Here is a 25,645-nt window from a genome sequence, read left to right as displayed (position 1 = left end):
AGCATCAGAGGAGCAGGAAAGCTGGCATTTCGGGTCTGAAGAAGGGTCCAGACCCGAAACATCAGCTTTCCTGCTCCTCTGATGCTGCTTGGCCTGCTGTGTTCATCCAGCTCTACACCTTGTTATCTCATGTTATTTAGGACATGTTTTAAGTGATTTGAGTGGTTGAAAATAAATTATTTCACTGGAAAACAATTCATGCAATGCTCATGTTTTATTTCAACATACTCTTCTGCAGTATGGCATTTGACTGATATAAATTGTGACACATGGAAACAAGACTTTTTTTTTTAAGAATTCATCAGATGCTCATTGAACCATTTAGTTAAATGATTAAATTTCAATTATGAGTATACAATCTGAAAACACATACTTAGGAGTGCTGACGTAAATATCTGATATTCATCAACACTATTGTCTTCGTCTAGAGGTGTGGAGAATCCTTCCAGAGCGGTTTCTTCTAAACCATCTTCATCCCAATCATCATCATCATCCTCGTCATCATCCTGCACCTGGTGCTGCTCCAACATCTCCAGGTACTGCTGCCCTGCTTCGCGAATGTCATCTTCATCACTTGGAATCTCTTCTGAAATTGAAAATTACACTTTAGAGAGAAAACCTTTGTTCAATAAAAGCATGGGCACATTAAGGATTATGTCAGGGTAAAGAAAAGATCATTGATGCTCAACTGATGTATCAGCTAGTTTAACCAGGAAGCAGCTAACTGTAGAAAGCCATGGTTCTTAATTTAATTCTCGTCAGCTGAGGTAACTGTTGGAGGGACACTACTGTCAGTGTCAGCTCATGGGGGGCCAAGCCAGGTAAAGATGACAGATTTTCCTTCCCTAAAGAACATCAGTTAACAGAATGGGCCTTTATGACTATTGATGATAATTTCATGGCTACTATTCTGGACCTTTTTTATTATAATCTACTGAATTCAGATCACGCCAGTGTTATAGTGGGATTCGAACCAGTGTCCCCCGGGTCTCCAGATGACTGGTCCAGCGACATTACCATTACAGCACTGTCTCCCAGATAAAATGATTCAGCTTCTGCAGCACGTATTAAATGCAAGTCTATTAAATTTGATGAATATTCCTTCAGGTGTTATTGCTAAATATTTTCCCCAAACGTCTCAGTCAGAGTCCAGAAGCTGGTTTCAATGAATTGCAGTGCACGGGGTAATTTGTCAGGGTCCTGTACACAGCTGCTGTCCTTTGATCTTTCCTGGTAGCTTGTGCTTGCAGATTGGTAGAGTCATTCCTGCATCTGATTCAATTTGACAAAACAGCTTGCCCACACTTCATGGAGAATTGTCACCATAATTAATCTTCAACAGGTTATTAAATTATCAAACAAAACTTTGCTCAGTCCATTTTGCACTCAACAAAAATTATGGGATAACAGCATGAGCAAAAAGTAGCCTGAGATTTTTAAATCTCCTTTATTTTCTGTGCAACAACCATAATGCAAGCTAGGTGCACATGCTCATTAGTGCAAATAATTACCTAGATGTTGGTGCTAAATGTGTTAAGTCTGGGACTTGGTTATAAAATCTGTCTTAGGCAAGGGGTGAAACGACTTTAAATGACAATAGTACTATCACAAATGGCTTCAGCATCCCTTGGGGCTGGTTACAGGGAGGAAAGTTAGCAGCCTCACTCCTGACAATTATCCAACAATCCCAGATGGAAAATGAACATATGGATGTTGGATAGCTGTATTATTTGGTTTGGTTGGATTCTACCAGCAATAGTCAAATATCCTGCTGATTCTCACAATAATGGCCATCTAGAGAAGGTACCTGATGCCTTCAGCTGATAACACAGCATTCACTCCTTGATAATAGGAAAAGAAAATGGAGAGGGATCATATGCACACGCTGAAGAGAAGCCTGCATTCATTAGCAAACTATATGCACACACCGAAGAGAAGTCTGCGTTCATTAGAAAAGTAAATGCATAACAAAGAAACAAAGAACCGTTTTCTTCAGTGTCCTCATTAGCTTCTTCTCCATTCTCATTCTGGTCATTGGGAGCTCTGCTTGCATATGCTCGTTTTAGGCCAAGGAAGAGGAGCAGCAATGAAGGTAGAATTTGAGCGGCCACAGCATCCACAGCTTCTGGTCTGTTTTGCATTTCCATTAGTGTGCTCAGACCAATGATGCAGACCTTCCGATCATGAAGCCTGGCAATAAAAGCAATTATAATGGAGGCTTTAAACTGCAGTCAGAACACATTATTAAATCCAATTCAGGTAGGTAAGCTTGAATTCGTTTAACCATTTTCTTTTAAAACAATCAAAATAAATGAAGCAAGCAATGACAAATTTACTCACGGTATGAGCATTATAAAACTTTTTGGTTATCTTTATTATTAATACAGCATTGCTACTGCAATAAGTTTTACTGCTGTCACAGAGACAAAATAAATTATAAAATATTATAAATTCAAGACATTGTGCCAGTCTGTTGCAACACTTATTTTTCTATATCCTTCTGCACTGGAACTGTAAGTGGAGCAGACTGCTATCTAATGGATGATAAAATTGTGGTAAATTGAGACACAGTATTTGGTCCTATTATGTTTTCCATTGGGTGTATTTAGACTACATAACCAAATTCTCAGCATGTGAGTACTCACATTAAACCATGTTGAAAAATGGGGCGCTCAAAACAGTCCTGAATAGTCCTGACTTTCAATAGTCTCTTGACCTACAGTCCAGAGGGTCAGTGACAGTCCCATATGCACACCCCAAATGTCTATTTATTCCCAATCAAAGGAAATGGGTCTACCTATTTAGATGAGCAAAACCTTTTCTAATTTAAAACAGATACTAAATTATACCCTAGTCTTCTCACCCTCTGTGTTAATAGTCTCATAGCATTTCTAGTCTTTGCTAGTACTAACCACTTGTCAACCACAAAAAATAATTTTGGTGAATCTACACTGTCCAGAATGTATAAATGGTTCAAATGCCCTTTTGATAATGAGATTTTTGAAACTTCAGTAAATCTGGTCAGTCCATATCTCAGTACAATGCTTTTTGTATATACTCCTGGTAATAATGTGCAGGAGAGAACAGCAAAAAAACCAAATGGGGCAGGGGGCCTATTTTCAAAAGTTAACTAATAAATGGAAACTGCTGCAGAAAAATGTTCCAAGTAAATATTATAGCAATAAACACGCACAAATGCATTCATGTTCATAGGACCAAATTTGTACAATCCTATTTTAAGTTTAATACCAGCAGCAAGAAAACCTAAGCCTCCTTGTTGATCCTGATGTTATTTCCACACCATGTCTTCTAACTGACCGAAAGACTGGTACAAATAGATGCAAAAATAAAGTTCAAAAGGGAACAGGGTAAGCACTCAATGTAGAACTTTGAGCAAAGCAATGGGGAAAGTGCTCAGAAGTGGGATTTACGGCAGAGTCCTTTCCAAGAGTAGGCATGGGCACAATGAGTTGAAAGACCTCTTTTTGTGGTGCATAACTCCCTTGAGAATAATTCAACATTTTGATCCACATTGTAAAATGTGAAGCGTAATTTACTTGCTAAATAATCTCAGACTTCTCCCATTCACTGTCAACAGTACCTTTAGTCTTTTCTAATTGCAGCCTCAACAATAATTCTTGAGAATTAACACTGTATACAATGTATAGTTTCAATGTCTTTCAAATAATGAGTTGGAAACTGCAGAAACTCTGTATCCTGAAGTACATGCTACCTAAATGTTTTTTTGTGTAAATACTCCTGTGCTCTGTACAAGTACTTAAAAGAAAACAAACATTGCCTGCCTTTAGCTAGGTGTTCAAACTTCTGCCAGCACCTTGAGATTTGCAGCAAATTTTGTGATTCAGCAAAAAAAATACAACATTGATTATTTACCTGACCAAAGGATTTGCTTACCCAAGGAAGCAATCTGTGTCATTCATCCATTGATTAATAAACTGTGCTGTGATAGGTTCTGCACTGTGTGAAAAGCGAATGTTTTCCAAGGTATTCACAAGCAGCATGGGGCTGTAGTAAAGGGCTGCAATGGCCACCTGAAGACACATGGTCCGGAGTTCACTCGTTTTAACTCCACGTGTTAGTCGCTCCAGGACTGCTTCAACAAACAATGGAATACACTAGTGAGACAGAGAAAATATATACACTTTTAGAATTTTCAGGATGTACATGGAAGCTGCTGCTTTATTCTTCATAAATAATTTTCACCCTTCAATGCTGGACTGTCTAGTAACTTGTTCACTTTCAATGTACAAAAAAACTGAACCTTTATTAAATTACGCTTTTTAGAATAGGTACACAAATGCTTTGTAAGAACTGCTCTGCTTAGCATTAGACCACTTCATTAGCGAAATAGGTTTCTTTCTCTCTCCAGAAATATACGGGAACACTACCATCTGCAAGTTGCCCTCCAAGACACTCACCATCCTGACTTGGAAATATATTGTCGCTACTTCACTGTTGCTGGGTCAAAATCCTGGAATTCTCTCCCTGACAACCTTGTGGGTCTACCTACCGCACATGGACGGCAGCAGTTCAAAAGCTTCCACCTTCTCAAGGGCAACGGGGGATGGGCAGTAAATAGACCCTGCAAGCATCTATGTCACTTTTCTCACCCGTCCATATTGATATTCCAAGATGGCGCCTTCTTTAGACCCTTATCAATGACAGTGTTTAAAAAGGGCTAGAGATGTTCCCAGAATAATGTACATTATCTCGAGTCAGGAGATAATCATGCTGACATTTGGGTATGGATTCAGTAATTATCGGACGGAGGGGTTCAAACAAGTGATTGACCAGTTCAGCACTAACCCTAACCCGAATCCTATCTCAGCCCCTAGTGATAAGGATTATCAATAAGTGCTTAGAGACAGGGGACCGTTCTTTCCCTTTATGTCACAATGCTATCATTTTTCAGAAGGAAGCCAAACCAGGAAATAAGAAAGATCCAAGGGGCTTTAGTTAGGGAGCAGGATCTACATACTCTGTGTCAACCATTGGTTCATCTCCTGGCATCAGTGAACCACTGTCAACTATCATGAGTTGTACATTCTTTGCTGTCTAGTTTTTTAAAAATTCACTCATGGGATGTGGGCATCACTGGTTGGACCAGCATTTATTGCCCATCCCTTAGTGCCCAGAGGGCAGTTGAAAGTAATTGCTGTGGGTTTAGAGTCACACATAGGCCAGGGCAGGTAAGGATGGCAGTTTCCTTCCCTAAAGGGCATTAGTGAACCAGATGGGTTTTTCCTGACAATCGACAATGGATTCATGGTCATTGAACTCTTAATTCCGGATTTTCACTGAATTCAAATTCCACCATCTGCCATGGCAGGATTTGAACGCTGATACCAAGAACATTAACGGAGTTTCTGGATTAACAGTCCAGTGATAATACCACTAGGCCATCGCCTCCCCATCAGCTAAACTGCTGCTTCTTAATGAAATGTCTAACCAATAGTCAACTGCCTGCTTTTAGGTAAATATAGGCCTAAAATTCCCAGAAAAAAACTATTTCACAGCCATCAAAAACATTTGTGTTGAAAAAAAATTCAGCTTAAGTTTTTTTTTCCCTTGGAAAGTGGATAGTATATGCCTTTATGAAAATAGGCAGCACACAACAAGCTCAGCCATAATGTGTCTATCAGAAGATATCGCAATGGACCATAGACATGAGGAACATTGGAGCAGTGAGGAGGAAAAGAGAGATGAGATGCTGGATCACCACACTGCGATTCATCCAAATACTGTCTTCCTTTACAAAAAAGGTTCAGTGGACAAATGCTTTGATTGAATATAGGAAGCCAAAGACGTTTTCAGCCTGATTCCTGGTTTATTGAGGTAACCCTTGGCCAGTTCAGCCTTGTGTGTACTATCAATGTCAGTATGCTTTCACGATAGAGTAATATAAATTCCCTTCCTGATCTCTATCCCTGCTGGAAAATGTGAATAGAGGTTGTATTAACAGAGGTCATATTGGGTTTAGTTTTAATCACTTTGGCAGTCAAATATTCTGTGGATACTTGCTGTGAAAACAGTAAAACAGCCCCTTGGGTCAGATACCAGTGTGGTGTAGGCACTCAGCTATCTTAAATATCAATCAGTGTCAACCTAAGAGGGAGGCCTGAAAAATAAACAAAAAACAGCTCCACTGAATATTTCATGTATGGACCCCTTTGCAGTTCCTGTTCTCAGAAGTTGAGTGAGTACTTGACTTTATTTCAGCGCATAAATCATACCTGTTTCAATACTTCAAGCCCGAGATTTTAGTGATGCATCTCACTCATTGGTGCAATTTTACAACTGACATACTTTCTTAGAAGATGCAGACTAATGCATCATGAGGCCTTAACCACAAAAAATAGCACATTCATACCATGATTCTAAATATGTAAATGAATTTTAAAGGAAGAACAATGCATTGCAGCTAAGCAGGCTGGGGAGAGTGGTCTGCAGTCAGCATTGCAGTAAAGCAGCTGGGAACAGTGGACTCTCAAACGGATGTTGCCTCTTACGGAAGAACTTAGAACTCGGGGTCATAGTTTAAAAATAAGGGCTTGCCCATTTAAGAGAGAGGAGGAAAACAGTTTGTTTCTCTCAAAGGGTTCGCAGTCTTTGGAATTTTCAAAAGGCAGCAGATGCAGAAACTTGAATATTTTTAAGACAGACAGAGATAAGTTCTTGATTACTAAGGGGATCACGGATTACTGGGAATATGCAGCAAAGTAGAATCAAGGTTAAAAACAGATCAGCCATGATCTTATTGAATGATGGAGCAGGCTCAAAAAGGTCGAGTGGCCTATTCTTGTTCCTTCTTCATATGTTCATAATGACTTTTACAGATGAGATTTGAATCCTGATACAGAATATGTAGAACACAGAATGTCACAGGTAAAAATCATAAATAGCTTATTAATTCACAGCAAATCTTAAATCTAGCCTTGAATGAGGTAGAAATGACAAGGCAGCAGAGAATCCAATATTCACAAGAGAAACATGCCTACTTGCAAGAGAAAACACATTAATCTTAATTCAAGCCCGCAGGCTGTACTAACATCAATCTAAGCATACAGCACGAATCAGGATATTTGTGAATACATCACAACAGCTGGATCTAACATTGTACAAAAGTGACGTTCTGAGATATCCCTCTGCAATACTGAATGCTGTGACTGCATGGGGAAGAGGATTAGCTAGTATGAGGATACAAATGAACTGCTAAATAAAACAAAAACTAAAATGGTTCACTGGTCACTTAGTTGGTAGGAGATGAAGATTCTACGCATTAGGCACAGAATTCTGCTGAACAAACTAAGCCAACATTTCCAATTGAACTGTCAATTCAGCATGTTACATATAAATATGCTGATCTCTTGCTGAACAAATCCATGGATTAATTAATCATCTCCATAATTTACGGAAAGATCAATTATTATCAGTTAATCAAGCCTATACAATACAGTGCTCCAGCTGGCCTCATGTGACCCACTGTCTTTGCTGTGGAAATCAAAGTTAGAGATTTTATCCCAAGATACATTCATGTCAGTCCATCAAGTTACCTGATCAATGCCCTTTCCTCGACATTGAAGGATAATCACCTCAAGCAGTTTTGCAGCATGGCATTCTGCGTCTTCCCCAGCATCCCCAGTGAGGACCTGAGAATATATTACATAATTACAGGCTTGTGGAATGAAGGATTAGATTTGAAAACAATTATACAAGGGCCAAATAAATGTACCACCTTTACTTAAAACGTCCTGTAAAATATAGACAAGCTGACTACATGGGCAGTGATGATACATGGTGAAGATTAAGATACTTTCTGTAAAACACTCCCAGCACTTGGACAGAAAATTGCAACACTTTTCGTTAACGTCATTCACAGAAACAAGGAATGGTAACACAGCACAGAAGGAGGTCATTTGACCCTTTATGTTTGGACTGACTCTTTGTAACAGCCACTTACCTGGTCCTACAGCTTTGGCTTCTGCTCACAGCCCTGCATATTTTTGTTTCTTTTCAAGTGATTATCCAGTTCTCTCTTGAAAATCTTTATTCAATCTGCCTTCATCAAACCACCGGCAGTACTTTCCAAATCCTAACTACTCACTACTTAAAACAAAATATTCCTCAAGTCACCATTACTTCTTTTACCAATCACCTTACATCAGTGTCCTCTCCTTCTGGATGCTTCTGTCAATAGGAACAGTTTCTCCCTATTTACTCTGTCATTACCTGCAACTGTATTGCAATGCCACAACCGTCCAGTGATGAAACCGCAAGTAAACATTTGCTCACGTAATTAGCAATATATTATCTAGGCCTTGGATAATTTGTGAGTGGCTATGCCTAGGGCAGGAATGAGTGAAACAAAGAGAACTGGCAAAAATTCTTGAATGAGGATCTGATATAATTACAGATTTTCAGAGTGTGAAGGAGTACACTGCAATAGTAACACTTATTTTGTTTCCATTTTCTCGCCTCTCTAGAAGACATTCTACACAGCAAATGCCTGATGACAGTGTGTCCCCATTTCCCCCCACTCCACCCCAAGTATGTTGGCATGTAAGCCTCGATATGGAGTGCTACATGATGGCATTGACATTGCTAGAGGAACTCAGCTAGGCCCAGTGCCCTGCTACCTCATGGATATTTCTGACAGAGGTTGCTGATTACAACACTGCATCCCAACCTAGGTGCACTACAGTCAGTCAATCTAAAAAAAAATGGGAAGTTCACAAACTGCACTATCTGTACTTTTCGCAGAAGATGAGACACCTTGAAAAATTAACCCAAACTATGCTTAAGTGGAAATATCTGAGTTAGTCAGATTCATAAACATTATATATAAAGTTAATTTTGCAGCATCAGCAATTCTTACAAAAGCAACATTCAATTTAATATTCTGTGCAAATTCACCGTCCCCCATAACTATCTGGCGGCACTAAATGGTTGTGAATTCAAGATTCCCACCAAAATTTAAGCACATAATCTGTGCTGATAGTTGGCCTCCCACCCATTCCTAAAGTGCAGTTTATCTAAAACTTGGCTGCCATATCCTATTTAACAAAAAAACTTGATCCACACATGTGAATCCTGTCATGCTTTGTAACTTCCTACTTCTATAAAACCAGTCACTATTCCATCTAACACTATCCTTGCCTGTACGCTGCCATATTACTCTAACTTTGGCCTCCTGTGAATCACTAATTGGATTAAAAACGTGCTGACTTATTGGAGCCGCCACCTTTCAGATGAAACATTAAGCTAAAGATTTCTGTTCTGAGGGACATTAAGCCAAAGAGCCTTGCTCTGTGTGACATTCAGCCAAGGATGCCTGTTCTGATTTAAGTTTAGAAGTTCGCAAAGACATAGAAGCTCTCAGTGTGCACTTGCCAACATTTATTTCTTAGACAATACTACCAAATCAGATTTAATGATCATTAATTTTGTTGCTGTTAAAAGAACTTTGAGGGTAAACAAACTGCTGTCTACTTCCAGAATACGGTCCTGACCTGACATCAAAGAATAATTCACTGGCAGGACGGTTTGTGGGTGTGAAAAGTTATATAAATGAAGGGTGTATCTTTCTTTAGCTAATACTTGACTTTAAGAACTTACCTTTTTACACAAGTTATAAATAATCTCTACGTTTTTCGGATTAGACAGAAATGCATCAGTGTCTACGGTCACGTAATTATGCAAAAGAGGCATCATATCTGAAAGAGAACAGAAACAGGATTTCTATAGCGTGAGTATTTTATACAAATGGTCATTCTTTACACTTACAATAATATACAATGACTGCTGTGTATTATATTATGACTTATGCTGGTAGAGTGCATCATCTCTCTCGTCCTACTACTCCACAGGTCAGAACAAAAAAATAAAAATACTTTTTCTAGTTACAATCAATGGGTTTACAAATCAAATGGGTTAGAGTATATAGGGTAGAATAGAAAAAGGTCCCTCAGGCCAGTGTATCCACACCAGTCATCAAGCTTCTACTTGTCCCATTTTCTAGCACTTTTCCCATTATGTAAGCTATGGCATTTCTACTGTTCATCTACATTGTTCTTAAACATCTTGAGGGTTCTCACCATTACCATCCTTGTAGGCAGTGAGTTCCAGATACGCACCACCCACTGTGTGAAAAACATTGTCTTTAAATCCCCTCTAAACCTCCTGCTTCTGACCTTTAAAATTGGGCCCCCTGGTTATTAAACACTCTATCAAGGGGAAACGTTTCTCCCTATCTATGCTCCTCATAACTATGCACCTCAATCAGTTACCCCCTCAGCCTTCTCTAATCCAAGAAAGGCAACTCTAACCCACTGTCTCTATTTATAGCTGAATCACTCCAGTCCAGCAAACACCACGGTGAATCTCCTCTGCACCCTCTCTAGTGCAATCACATCCTTCTTATAGTCTGGCAATCAGAACTACACAGAGTATTCAATAAGCTGTTGCCTATTTTACATTATGTACAGCTTTATCAAATTTCAGTGGTGCCCTGGTGTTCTGGCTGGTGTGGTCAAGTCACTAATTACAAACTGTTGTCCCTGAAGCATTTCAAACATAGCTTACTCAGGAAATATAACTGAGATAAGACCATAAGATGAATGAGCAGCTGCAGGCCATTCAGTCCATCAAGTCTCTCCATTATTCAATGCGATCTTGACTAATATAATAATCCTCAACTCCATTTTCCTGCCTTTTCCCCATAAAACCTGATTCCCTCTTACTAGTTTAAAATCTGTTCTTCAGTATATTAAATATTTGTATATTAAATATTCAGTATATTAAATAATGTCAAGTCCCCTAAGAATATTGAGATTCAAAAAGGTCATCTCTCATTCTCCTAAACTCCCATGAGACAGTCCCTCCATAACTAGGATCCACCTAGTGAACCTTCCCTGGACTGCCTTCAATGCCAGTGTACCTTTCCTTTGATGGGGGACCAAAACTGTTCACGGCATTTCCACTGTGTTCTTGTGCAGTCTTAGCAAGACCTCCCTATTTTATACTCTATTCCCTTTGAAATAAAGGCCAACATTCCATTTGCTTTCCCTATTACTGTTGAACTTCTAAGGTGATTTTTTTTGTGATTTATGCATGACGACTCCCAAATCCCTCTGTGCTGTAGCTTACTCTTTCTCCTTTAAATAATAGTCAGCTTCTCTATTCTTCCTGTCAAAGTACAAAACCTCTCATTTTCCCACAATATATCCCATCTGACAAGTTTCTGCCCACTTGCTTAATGTGTCACTATCTCTCTACAAACTCTAGGTGTCACTCCGACCACTTGCCTTCCCACCTATTTGTGTGTCATCTGTAAACTTGGCTTCAGTACATTCACTTCCCTCATCCAAGTCATTAATATATATTGTAAGTGGCTGTAATGAATTTTTGGCCATGATATCCCCTTCATGAAGTCCTGCCTGACTCCGCTTGATTTTTGTTTCTGCAATCAGTTTTCCAAAGTACAGGTTTCACCCTGAACTCAAGAAGATATTCTTTTCACAAGTGAGACAGTGGTCAGATCAGCAGCTTGCAAACTTTATCTAACTCAGCTTGTTCTTAGCAGGTTGGTCTCCAACTAAAACAGACAAAATAAGCACCTCTCCACCTAGTCACTGTTCAAAACAGCCTCAGCAGAGGTCTAAATCAAAGCAAACAGTTATAACCAGTCAGGATTTGTGCGACAAAAATAATCTCCAATGTCTACCGTTTTTTAATTACCTCCTATAAAAAAAAACACTCCAGATATTTCCATGAGCTTTGAAATAGATCCAGATTCCACAATCCTTCAAAAGCTCCAAGCATTATCAAATACTAAGTAACATCATAACAACTGCAGTGTTACTAACTGTCTTCAATTCTTACGTGAAGAAGTAAAATTACTTTGCAACTGAATATGTTCAAGTACCTGGTGATTTGTTTGTTTTCCTCAGCAAAAAGCAATTAAGCTTCATTTCATGCCAGATCTTCCCTACAGGAAGAACCCATGTAGTGGACTTAAAAGAGAGTCCAGCTGAAGAACGCAAACATTTTCTAGACACTTCTAATCATTTTTTTGGTTACCTGTGCAGAATTGTGTTTCTTATTTATTTGGGTAGATCCATCTATCTGCCTCCTTTATTTATTAAAGAGGAAAGGTAGTTTATTGAAACAACACCAGAAAATGCTGGAAATACACAGGAGGTCAGGCAGCGAGAGAAAAAGTTAGTATTTCAGATCCAATTTTTTTGTCAAAACTGAAAATGTTTGAAATTTAGCAGGTTTAAACCACACATAGATCCAGGCAAAGTAATAAAAAGGAAGGTGTGTGATTCATGGAAGACAGGAGAAGTTAAATGAAAGAGAAAGGATGATGACGTAAGGCAAAAGAAGCTAAGAGAACAAAAAACAAAACACAGATCTGGAAGAGGTGTAACAGGAATAATAGAACCACTGTTAGAAGATGCTTCGCGAAGCAAGGGACAAGGGTTACGATCTGAAATTGATTAATTCATGTCCAGAAGGCTCTGAAATGATACAGAAAAATGAGGTACTGTCCTTTCAGCTTCACTGGAACAGCCTCGGAGGCTGAAGACTGAATGACTTAATGCGATCATATTTCCTGAGGTAGGCACTTAAAATGACGAGAAGCTAGAAGCTCCAAGTGACGATTGAAGACTAAACAAAGATGTTTGATGAAGGCTCAGCCAAACTGTATTTGGTTTGCCAAGCACAGCAGAAAATACAGCTCACTCAACTAAAAGTGGTATTGGAAACCTGCTGTTTCAGGAGAACTCTTTGGGGCTTTGACCAGAGGATGGAGGATGGGTAGAAGGTAATAAGACAGGCATTGCATCACCTGAGCTTGCATGGGAAGTTGCCTTTGGAAGTGAGGGCTGTTGGGGATGACTGCAGTAAGGACCAAATGAATTATATGAAGGACCTTTTAGAATGCTGAAAGAAATCAGACAGAACTATACATTTGATGTTAGCATCGCACACTGGAAGTGGCTGAAATGACAGCTGAATATGGAGATTGCGAAGGTAGAAATGAGGATAAGGATTCTGGAAGGGAAGAAACAAACAAGGCACAGGGTGTATAGAAAATGGAGTGGGCACATTTGAGCATCCTGCAAACTACGGTGGAGGAAAATCCACACTTGTGGAAAAAATATATATTAGAAGCACTGATATGGAAGGTGACATGATCAAAATGGAAAATTTGCGACAATGAATTAAAGCCCTTTCAGGAAGAATATGGAAGCATAGTCAAGGTATCGGTGGTAATTAGTGGGCTATATATAGATGCTGATTGACAGCCTTATCCCAGTGAAGGGGACAGAAAAGTCAAGGGAAGAGAAAGGTCAGAGTTAGATCATGTGAGAATGGTGGCAAATCAAAGTAGGCCAAGAGTGCAAAATGGTGTACAAAGACATTGATGTACCAGAAAAAAAATGTTGAGGGATGTGATTCAAGGAGGTCTAGAGCAAAGAACATTCCACATACCTGACAAAAAGACAGATACAACTAGGACTTGTATGGATTCAAATAGGAAATTACTTTTTATTTGGAAGAAGCAGGTGAAGGCAAAGAAAAGTTACTCAATGTAAGAACAAATTTAGCTGAGCAGGTAGGTGTGAACAGATTAGGCCTCTGATCAAGGCAGAAGTGGAGGATGCTCTGGTGATAACTAGTTGGAATTGGGTATCCATGGCGAAAAGGAAATGGGTAGATCCAGGAACTTACTGAACTGGCAGAATTGCAGATGTCTTCTTTAAAAATTTATTCTTGCTGATGAGGTCAAAGTTCAGCATTCACTACTACTTGCCCTGGTGAAGGTGAAGGGGAGCTGCCTTCTTGAGCCAATGCTGTTCAAGTGGTTTAGGTTCATCCAAAGTGTTTAAGGGAGGAAGTTCTAGGATATTAACTCAGTGACAGAGAAGAAATGGCAAAACTGCTTCAAATTAGGATGACCTGAGACTTGGGAGAGCATCTGCTGGTGGCAATGGTATTCCAATGCATTTGCTGCCCCTACCCCAGATGGAGTGGTCACTAGTTTGGACACTGCTGGCAAATAACCCTTCGTTGAAGTGCATATACAAGGAGAGAAAATAAAAGCGGTCCATTAAATTTCCCATCTTTTTGTGGCTTTTTTAAACCTTGATTTTCAACCACGTTTGAGATTTCCAAGTGTCATTGTGACAATCAAAACCCACTCAAAACCTTTTATATTGGTAATCAAAAGCAAATTCTAAGAACGTCTCCATGGAGAAGAGTAAACATTGAAATTTGAATACTTGTTAATCAAGTAGAGCACAATTTTCCTGTAGTTGATTTTGACAGTAGTCTGACAGAAAATAGCCATTCGTAGTACACCTGTAATAATGTCCTTTCACACTCATCAAGTTGCTAAATTGTCACTAAATTGTTGCTAATTGCTTGTTCCAATGATAAAAGGTTTAAATTGGCTCATAATTTCTCCAGTAAAACAGAGATGATGCAATTTGCCTATAAAGTTTGGCTTCCTGAAAATAAAGATTGCAAGTTATGAAAGTTGCGTGCTCTTTCAATGTGGAACGATGCTACAACCAGGAAGAGTTCCCTACTCAACTGGCAACCAGGTGGAAAAGGTGAAATAAAATCCCAAAGTGTTGCAGAAACTTAACAGAACAGCTGTGGAGAGAGAAACAGAATTAAACATTCATGTTTCGTTATGACTTCTTCAGAACCAAAAAGACGAAAATGGAAAAAGTGATATTCATATTGCAGCTTTTTAAAAAAATATCAAATCTGCAACACAAAGTTACGAGTTTACTTTTAAACAAGAGTTGACAAGGCAATTTCCCATCCTGAGAACAGTGGACTAAGAAGACTGACTTGATGTCTTGGGTTTGCAATTCCGAGCAAGGTGGAGGGAATTTTTGAAAAGATCAGATCCACCAATTTAAGATTACAAACATCAAGTAAGATGACAGAATGAAATAAAGTGTATTGAAAAAAACTCAGATCAGGCAGCATCTGCAGAAAGAGGCTCAATGTATCAGATAAATAACCTCTTTCAGATTTTCAGCATCTGCAGCATTTTTATTTTTGTTTTAATAGAATTGTTTGACAGAACATAGGAGAGAGAGGGAGCAGTGGGGGAGGTGATAGCAGGTAGGGTTTTAAACCTCACAAGAGATAGGAGAGGGGGACACAGACAGGCAGCAATCTAATGTTAAAAGGCTGAAACCTAATACCCATCTCTGTGTTGAACAATTTCAAAGTGATGGACAGATGATTAACCTGATCTCAAAGGCTGCTTGGTTACATAATCGAGTTAATGAGACAATGTGCTTAAAATGTAATGGGTGTGGGCTAGGTTTGGAAGACAAGAAAGCCAGGATCCATTAAATGCAATATCAGCCCTGTCTGTAAGCTATAAAGATGCTTCTCCTCAGGCCTTAAAGCTGGTCTGTTTAATGCTTCCCCCACAACCACGCTGAGTAGGCTGGAATCAAGACTTAAGTTAGGTTGGCTCCAACGGATTGAGGATGGGAGTAATGCATTTGGTCTATGTTGTCTCCTTGTGAACTGTTGCATTTTCTTACGAGCAGAGATATAACAGAGCCATGTTTCGGCTTTAACTGGATAACTACCTTCTACTTAGTCATCAAAATTCATTAATGATTGTACATTTGAGATCAGGCCTAAATACTGGGCCAAATTTAAAACCAAAAGGAAGAAAAAAAATAATCTGCAGGAAATTTAATGGTAAATGCCTTTTGAAAGCAAATAAATGGTTTGGAACTCTCCACCACCATCCTCCATCTTCTACCTTCGAGCCAGTTCTGCATCCAAATAGCTAGTTCTCCCTCTATTCCTTGTGATCTAACCTTGCTAACCAGTCTACAAATGAGGAACCTTATCGATCACCTTACTCAAGTTCATACAGATCATGTCCATTGATTTACCCTCTTCAATCCTCTCTGTTACTTCTTCAAAAAAAAACTCAATCAAGTTCGTGAGATATGATTTCCCACACACAAAGCCGTGTTGATGATCCCTAATCATTCCCTGCCTTTTCAAATACATGTAAATCCTGTCCCTCAGGATTCCCTCCAACAACATACCCACCACTGATGTCAGGCTCACCCCAGTCTATAGTTCCCTGGATGTCCTTGCCGCCTTTCTTAAATATTGGCACCACATAAGCTAACCTCCAGTCTTCCAGCACCTCATTGGTGGCTATTGATAATACAAATATCTCAGCAAGGGTTCCTGCAATCGCTTCCTTGTCTTCCCACAGAGTTCTAGGGTACTCCTGATCAGATCCCGGGGATCTATCCACATTTACGTGTTTTAAGATGTCCAGCACCTCTTCCTCAGCAATGTGGACATTTTTCCAAGATGTTGCTATTTATTTCCCCACGTTCTCTAACTTTCACATCCTTCTGTACAGTAAACACTGATGCAAAATACTCATTTAGTATCTCGCCCATCTCCTGCGGCTCGACACGTAAATCTCCTTGTTGATCTTTGAGGGCCCTATTCTCTCCCTAGTTACCATTTTGTCCTTAATGCGTTTGTAGAATCCCTTTGGATTCTCCTTAATCCTACTTGCCAAAGCTATCTCCTGTCCCCTTTCCACCCTCCTGATTTCCCTCCTAAGTATACTCCTATTGCCTTTTATACTCTTCTACGAATTCACCCGATCTTTGCTGTATATACCTGACATATGCTTCCTTCTTATTCTTGAGCAAGACCTCAATTTCTCCAATTATCCAGCATTCCCTACACCTACCAGCCTTGCCCTACATCCTAATAGGAACATATTGTCTTGAGGCTCTTGTTGTCTCATTTTTGAAGGCTTCTCATTTTCCATTACCTGCGAACATCCACCCCCAATCAACATTTGAAAGTTCTTACCAAATACCGCCAAAATTGGCCTTCCTCCAATTTAGAACTTCGGTCTATCCCTTTCCATCACTATTTTAAGATGAATAGAATTATGATCACTGGCCCCAAAGTGCTCCCCCACTGACACCCCAGTCACCTGCCCTGCCTTATTTCCCAAGAGTAGGTCAGGTTTTGCACCTTCTCTAGCAGGTACATCCACATACTGCCTAAGAAAATTTTCTTGTACACACTTAAATTCCTCTCTATCCAAGCCGTTAACACTATGGCAGTCCCAGGCTACGTTTTAAAATCCCCTATCATTCTTACAGATAACAGATCTCCTTACAAATCTGTTTCTCAATTTCCCGCTGACTATTTGATGGGGGAGGGGGTGGGGTATTTAGTACAATCCCAGTAAGGTGATCATTCCTTTCTTACTTCTCAGTTCCACGCAAATAACTTCCTTGGATGTATTCCCAGGAAAACCCCCCCAAAGTACAGCCATAATGTTATCCTTCATCAAAAACACCACTTCTCCTCCTCTCTTGCCCCCCTTCCTATAGCATCTATACCCTGGAATGTTAAGTTACCAGTCCTATCCATCCCTGAGCCATATCTCTGCAATTGCTATGACATTCCAGTCCCATGTTCCCAACAATTCCCTGAATTCATCTGCCTGTCAGGCCTCTCACATTGAAATAAGGCAGTTTAATTTATCAGTCCTGCCTCATTCCCTGCTTTGTTCCTATCTGCCCTGACTGTTTGACTCCCTCCTTTTCCCAAATGCATCAGTCTCAGACTGATCTCTTTTCTCACTACCTCCTGGGGTCCCACACACTCCCCCAGCCCCCTCCCACCACCACAAACCCACCCACTCCCCAACCCCAACTACTTTAAATCCTCCTGAGCAGTTCTAGCAAATCTCCCCGCCAGTATCTTAGTCCCTTCAAATTCAGGTGCAATCTGTCCTTCTGATACAGGTCTTTCCTCAATTATTCCTTTATTCATTAATGGGATGAGGGAGTGCCTGGCCAGTTGGCAATTATTGCCCATCCCTAATTGCCCAGAAGGCAAAGAGTCAACCACACTGCTGTGGATCTGGAGTCACATGTAGGCCAGACCAGGTAAGGATGGCAGTTTCCTTCCCTAAAGGACATTAGTGAACGAGATGGGTTTTTCTGACAATTGATAATGAATTCATGGTCATCATTGGATTCTTAATTCCAGATTTTTTTTATTGAATTCAAATTCCACCATTTGCCATGGCGGGATTCGAACCTGGGTCCCCAGAACATTATCTGGGTCTCTGGATTTACAGTCCAGCCATAATACCACTAGGCCATCACCTCCCCAATTCAATTTGGATCCAATGATCCAAAAATGTGAATCCTTCTCCCCTGCAGCAGCTGCTCAGCTACGCATTCATCTGCTCTGTTCTCCTATTCCTACCCTCACTAGCTCATGGCACCTGGAGTAATCCAGATATTACTACCCTCAAAGACCTACTTTTTAAATTCCTGCCTAACTTCCCATATTCTCTCCTCAGAATCCCATTGTTTTCTTTTCCTATGTCGTTAGTTCCAACGTGTACATCGACCTCCTGCTGGTTCTTCTCCCCTCTGAGAATATTCTGCTCCCTCTCCGAAATATCCTTGAGCCTGGCACCAGAGACTATTCTGATGTCTCACTGTCAGCCGCAGAGACGTCATTCTCACTAGAGAGTCCCATATCACAACTGACCACTTGGAACTTGGCGTACTTCTTGATACATTAGAGCCAATTTCAGTACCAGAAATCTGGCTATCAGTGCTACATTCCCCTGACAGTCCATCACCCCCTACATTTTCCAAAACAGCATACTTGTTTGAGATGGGGATAGCCACAGGAGACTCCTGCACTTGTTGCCTCCCTCCCCTTCCTTTCCTTGAGGTTATCCATCTACCTGACTGTATCTTCAGTTTATCTCACTCCCTGCAGCTACCATCCATCACACACCCCCAGCTTCTGTAAATTCCTCATGGATTCTAACTGCTGCTCCAGCCAATCCATGCAATCCAATAGGATTCGCAACCAAACACACTTCCTACAGACATAATCATCAGTAACATGAAAACTCTCCCCAATCCCACACATCCAACAGCAAGAGCACATCACTCTACTAAAGGCCATCTTTACACCATAACAATCTACAGACTCAGAAAATAGCCCAGTCTTACTGCTCTAAAGCAGTTCCAGGCTAGCTTAGTACCTATGTTTTTATATTTTCAAAATTTAATCAAGAGACAGATCTTAATAAAAACATATAATCAAAAAAATGAACCCACTCTATTCACTATTGTAGATTTACAAAAACAAGTAAGGTTATACTTTAAAACTAGCCACTTAACTGCTCCCCTGCTGTGAGCTTCCCCACACAGGTTTCTCTCCAAGGTCAGCTGTGAATTTCGCTGTTTGTTCATTTTTCTTAGAACAAAGTCTGATGTCGAGAGATACTTGAAACCAAACAGCAAAGGAAGCAGCTGTGCAGGTGACTGCTGGATCAGACAGCAGTGCAGGTCTCTTTCTCCATTTGAATCACTTCCCTTGTGATCACTACCTTTGTCTCCCTTCCTCCTTTTAAAGTGCCGTTGTTTTGATATTTTTCCCCAAAGTTCCGAAACAATGCAACATCTTATGAAACAGTAATTACCGCTCTTAGAATTCATGGAAATCAGCTCCAACACTGAAAATACCTCAAGAAAGGAGCAGCTTTTATAGCCATGACTTTTTCCCACCCTCCATCTTGGATTACCCAAAATCTTTTCAGACTGGAGGTCTGTGACCAGTGGTGTGCCACAAGGATTGGTGCTGGGTCCACTGCTTTTTGTCATTTATATAAATGATTTGGATGTGAACAGAGGAGGTATGGTTAGTAAGTTTGCAGATGACACCTAAATTGAAGGTGTAGTGGACAGCGAAGAAAGTTATCTGAAAGTACAATGGGATCTTGATTAGATGGGCCAATGAGCTGAGGAGTGGCAGATGGAGTTTAATTTAGATAAATGTGAGCTGCATTTTGAAGAGGCAAATCAGGGTAGGACTTATACACTTAATGGTAACATTGTGGGGACTGTTGCTGAACAAAGATACCTCGAAGTGCAGGTTCATAGTTCCTTAAAAGTGGAGTCGCAGGTAGATAGCATAGTGAAGAAGGCGTTTGGTTAGGTCACTAGTGGAATACTGCATCCAATTCAGGTCGCCCTGCTATTGGAAGGATGTTGTGAAACTTGAAAGGGTTCAGAAAAGATTTACAAGGATGTTGCCAGGGTTGAAGGGTTTGAGCTATAGAGAGAGGCTGAATAGATTTTCCCTGGAGTGTCAGAGGCTGAGGTGACTTTATAGAGGTTTATAAAATCATGAGGGGTATGGATAGGGTAAACAGACAAAGTCTTTTCCCAGGGGTGAGGCAGTCTAAAACTAGAGGCATAGGTTTAAAGTGAGGGGGGAAAGATTTAAAAGGGATCTAAGGGGCAACTTTTTCATGCAGAGGGTGCGTGTATGGAATGAGCAGCCACATGAAGTGGTGGAGGCTGGTACGATTACAATATTGAAAAGGCATTTGGATGGGTATATGAACAGGAATGGTTCAAGAGGGACATGGGCCAAATGCTGGCAAATGGAACTAGGTTAATTTAGGATATCTGGTTGGCATGAACGAGTCTGTTTCCATGCTGTATATCTCTATGACTCTGTGTCACTGAGGACAAAATATTGACAAGTTTGAGGAAAAAATGGGCGAGGTTAATAACTTTAGCTAAAACTACACATTTCTAATCAAAATGTTTATTAATAGAGCTATATCTTTTAGTGGGATAGAGATAAAAATGGCAACTGCAATGACTTTGACAGCATTAATTTGGACATTTATATATGTTTTAAAGTTTGAGCCTTTTAAAATATGCACTTTTCTGTGGGGCTTCTTTATCATTCAAATCGGTAATTGTACTGTTGAGGAAGTACTGTGACCGCATGTTTAGCCAACTTGCAACCTCTTCGTACCCAACCAATAAGTATGGTTTTGCCATTCAGCTAACCAGTATGGTTAAGGTAATAATCAAACACAGAACACTTCCTATTCAGCCTAGAGAGACCTTTTCTTTTACTTTGGACAGAGTATCTACTTTATTCAAGATATGATTTCTTAAATAGATGCTAAATGCAGTCTGAAAATTTAATAGTCTAATCCTTTTTATATTTGAGAGATAAATATGTCTCCATCAAGTTCAAATATAGTTCACTGATCCTTTTTGTAGCAGTGGGATTGTGCAAACTTTTAGCAACAATTTCAGGCTTAGGCAAACGACATGAACAGCACGTGAAAGTCAATGTGTTAAATGATCTGGTTACACGCTGGAACAATTAAATCACATCAATTTTATCAACAACCTATTACTGCAGAATTCATCAAACCCTCTCTTAAGATATCATTCTCATAACTCATTTACATTCAGACTGACTTTGTACCGAAATCTTCATGGCACAATTTCAGATGATTTTTCTCATGGTCTTTAATCAAGCCCTGTACAGACCTCAGTGCAGGCTAAGCCAGCAATATTGCTTTTCTGACATTTATATTAGTCTGTAAGCAAGACGTTTAGAACAGCAATGATAATGAATGGGTTGTTTTGCTGATTTATTAGCTTATGTCTGCTTTTACACTCAAGTAAGTTGCCACAGCAAAGAGATGCAGCCAAAAAGGTTTCAAATCTGCTTAAAAAAAATTAGTCAACTTAATAAATTTTATCAAGTTTAGTCATGTGGGATTACCTTGAATTTGAATTCTCTGTTGCACAGATATACCATATTTGATGTCATCATCAAAAGATAAATTGTGCATTTGAAGCCAAACACTGCGGTTGCAATGTGTATTTTTTGAAGTACATTCAAAGGAAAAACTAGGAATACCTGTGAAATATTCAAAGCAGTCTTGCTGAAGGACTTCATAAAGAATGCCAAGAAGTTGCCACATATTAGGTGATATGACTTGACACGTTAAGCTATATGCAAGGGACAGAACCTCTTCATAGAATTCTGGAGCAGAAAGAAAGCAGGGATTACTGTTTAAGAAATCGCAAATAAAGGAAAAACTGTTAAACTTTCATCAGGAGTAAAAGTAACATCAGAATAAAAACTAGCAAGATTACAGGCCATTTTAGTATAGCAGTTACGAAAGGAATGCATAAGCAATCTAACATTCACTTAATAGTGACATGTCAGAGATGCCCAATATATTGAGGAATGGCAAAAAAAAATCACGTTAAATAGTCAATATTAACATATGTCAGCCATGGCTCAGAGGTTGCACTCCTGTCCCACATCTGATTACATAAATTTCATTGACACCCAGTCCACTACAGGAGGATAGCTGCATCATCAGAGATATTGGCTTTCTGGTAGGATGTAAAACTAAGGCCCATTTGGTCTTTCATGGATGTAAAAGATCTCAAGGCACTATTTCAAAGAAAAGCAGGGGAGTTCTCCCAACGTCTTCGCCAATATTCATCCCTCAAGCAACATGCCCTAAAAATAGATCAGATTATTTATTTCTTTGCTGACTATGGGACCTAGCTGTGTGCAAAACAGCTCCTGTGTTTTTCTATAATATAGCAGTATCAATACTTCAATAATTATCTATTACAATTTCATTAGCTGTAAATTACTTTGGCCATTCTAAGATTGTAAATGGCTCCCATGTAAATGTAAATCCTTTCTTAGTATTCTGTTAGGTGTTTGTGCACTGACAATTACAGAAATGCTAACACTTGTACAACTTTAACAGGGCCCTATTGCATTTTAAATAGTAAAAGTTCAAACAACAGATATAGACTGTACCTATAACGTGTTTCTGAAGTACTAGTCCAATGACCTGCAAACAGATGCCCTCGAGCTGCAGTGTAATCTGGAGGATAGGGTGGAAATGGAGGAGGAAAAAGATGCGTACTGTTACTCTGGGATAAATAGGTAGCAATTGAGATGAGCAAGCAATAGAAAGATCCAATTTCTGAATACAACTACCAGAAGTTTTACCTTCTCTTATCTCTAATTGAAGAAGACACAAGTCTTCATGAATAGGGACAAAATTTCTCACAATTAAGAGTACAATGAAGCAGCTTGTTTCAGCATCAAACCTTCAAGAGGCTCCTTAAAAATCTCACAAAAAAGCCTCATCTCTTGCTGGAACAGCATCCGAGTTGCAGTACAAAATGTTGAGACTGCTGTAACACCCACAATGAATTAACTGGTAAACCTTTAGAATGACATAATTACAACACACCCTTTTAAAACTACAAAAGCAGCAAGCTATTTCATTTTACATTGAGCAACAAGGACTGAGCAAAACAAAACCAGATAGTGAAGCAGCTCATATTCAAATGCAGCCAGAGCTGGACATTATGCAGACTTGCGCTGATAGGCAGCAAGCAGCATTTGGCCACACAGGTGCCAGGCAATGACCATATCAAACAAGAGAATCTAACTATTGCCCCTTTGTATTCTGTGACACTACCATCACTGAATCCCCCATTATCAATATCTTGGGGTTAAAACTGACCAGAAACTGGACTGGACCAGCCACATAAATATTGTGACTACAAGAGTAGCTCAGAGGCTAGGAATTCTATGGAGAGTAACTCAGCTCTGACTCCCCAATTCCTGATCATCATCTACAAGGCACAAGGCACAGGGCAAGAATGTGACATGATAGTCCCCATTTGTCTGAATTAGTGCAGCTCCAACAACATTCAAGACTACCAGTTTATCATCCAGAAGATGTGCTCATCATTGGTCCTTTGACAGACTTACTTAAAACCAAAACCTCCAATTCTAGGAGGACATGGGCAGCATCTGCATACATGAAAGTTCCCTACCAAGCCAGACACCATCCTGACTTGGAGATATAATCACTACTCCCTTATTATCGCAGGTCAAAATACTGGACCCCCCCCTTCCCTACTAGAATTGACAGTGTACTTTACACCCCAAGGATTACAGCAGTTGAAGAATACAGCTCACTAACAGGACAACTGGTGACGGCCAATAAATACTGGCTTAGTCAGCAACACCCACATCCAGTAATTGAACTTTAAAAAAGAAATTCATGAAAATAGTGAAAAAGAATTGCTCAAAGTCCATTAATGTCCATGAAAAGCTGGGAACTAGGAAAGATCATTTGACCAAGCTCCTCGCTCTATAAAAGACAGAAGTTTTTCTTGTAACTGTAGATTTCATTTTTCTCTCTATTTTCAGAGGTGCTTTCTGAGCCACATGCTTCTATCACACAAAGGCAAATAAGTAGATTGACTTGGGCCACTGGCGGGTTTGGATTTTTTTGTTTCATAACACTTGTAAAAGTGCATTGGGAAGTGTGATTACATTAAGCACACGAGAAAAGTAAGAATGAATGTTGACCAATTCCTCCCTGCAAACAGAATGTACAGCACAAGTAAATAGAGCAAGGTGGAAGGTGTGGGGTACGGTGGGGACAGATGTTCAGAAGATAACTGGGCATGATTAACTGGTAAATATATAAAAAGAGAATTGGCAACAGAAAGACATCTGCTGCAGAGAGTAACAATGCACTGTAGGGAACACAACTGTGCTTTGTCTTGAAGGCAAACTGGTAGACTGGTAATGTTTCCGAAACTCTTATTTAGTCACTGAGCAGTCACAAGCTTATTGTATGAAGAAAGAGAAACTGCTTTGAAATTGCACTATCTGATCATGGACGCTTGATCATCAAGCAGTGAGAAACTCCCAAACGTTCACTTCCAGAAGGATAAACAGGTTGCTGAATTTGGGACCATTTCCTTCAATTAAATTTAGTGACGTATAACTTTCTGCAAGGTGTGCACTAATAACTTCACATCTACTGGTTGTATGTGTAACTACCATGTTAAGCCTATCCTCGTCACCCCATACTTTTCATTTATTTTGTCTACTTCATCTCCCCATCTTGAACTTACACCTTCTCACAGGGTTCTCTTATTTCTTCCTTATTCCCCACTGCCACTCAAAATTACAGTGCTGTCAAATTCCTCTCTTACTGATACTCAGGGATCATCCATTCCCTCCCCGCACCAGCATAAACTTGGCCGGTGTGCTCTACCTGCTTGAAACAAATACATTGTTCACCAACTTCACTACACAAAATAAAAGTGCCAAAGTTACGTCAAAGGCCTCATCTCTTTTTTTCTACTGTGCGTATCACTTACCTGACTTCTATGTTGTTTTGAGAATATGAAGAACCTAACCATCTCACGAGTAAATGCTCTCAGCCCAAACAAAACGATCACTGACCTCCTTGTGAGCCTCCACGACAGTCAAGATGGTGTCTATTGTGTTTAGGATACCCATAGCCATCACCGTTTTGTCCTCTATCTCTTCATAAGCATCACTCTGGAGGACTTTGCTGAAAGTCATGGCCTGAGATGAAAAGCACAAAGCCTTGTATTTGTATTTCCAAACTTGGAGGTACCAAAATATTTCAAAGAATTTGTATCCTTCACATACTTTACACATTAAAATTTATTGTCAACAGGTAGAGGGAATGCTAACGGCAGTGATATCAAAAGTATTGAACAAAAGAATCATGGTCACCCCAGAGTCTATGGCTTTCAATCTAGGTCTGAATGCAGAGATAGTAGGAACTGCAGATGCTGGTGAATCCGAGACAACAAGGTGCAGGGCTGGATGAACACAGCAGGCCAAGCAGCAT

The 25,645-nt window shown here is 39.8% G+C and overlaps 1 protein-coding gene across 1 annotated transcript in view; it reads right to left on the bottom strand.

The window, feature by feature from the left end:
- Positions 1-195: 195 nt before the first annotated feature.
- The window catches only part of LOC109924088 (importin-8-like), an 85,347-nt gene continuing 59,897 nt past the window's right edge, over positions 196-25,645 (bottom strand). The window contains exons 8-15 of the mRNA XM_048607813.1: positions 25,228-25,353; positions 22,765-22,831; positions 21,838-21,963; positions 9,637-9,734; positions 7,575-7,670; positions 3,916-4,136; positions 1,985-2,190; positions 196-586 (exon numbers count right to left, since the gene is read on the bottom strand). Coding sequence (XP_048463770.1) covers positions 345-586; positions 1,985-2,190; positions 3,916-4,136; positions 7,575-7,670; positions 9,637-9,734; positions 21,838-21,963; positions 22,765-22,831; positions 25,228-25,353 — 1,182 coding nt within the window. The 3' untranslated portion in view covers positions 196-344. The remainder of the gene's footprint in view (positions 587-1,984; positions 2,191-3,915; positions 4,137-7,574; positions 7,671-9,636; positions 9,735-21,837; positions 21,964-22,764; positions 22,832-25,227; positions 25,354-25,645) is intronic.

This window comes from Rhincodon typus, chromosome 18, assembly GCF_021869965.1.
Source record: "Rhincodon typus isolate 14 chromosome 18, sRhiTyp1.1, whole genome shotgun sequence".
In the NCBI taxonomy this organism is placed as follows: domain Eukaryota; kingdom Metazoa; phylum Chordata; class Chondrichthyes; order Orectolobiformes; family Rhincodontidae; genus Rhincodon; species Rhincodon typus.
The sequence above is the reverse complement of the archived record's forward strand: the minus strand, read 5'-3'. Positions and strand labels throughout refer to the sequence as shown.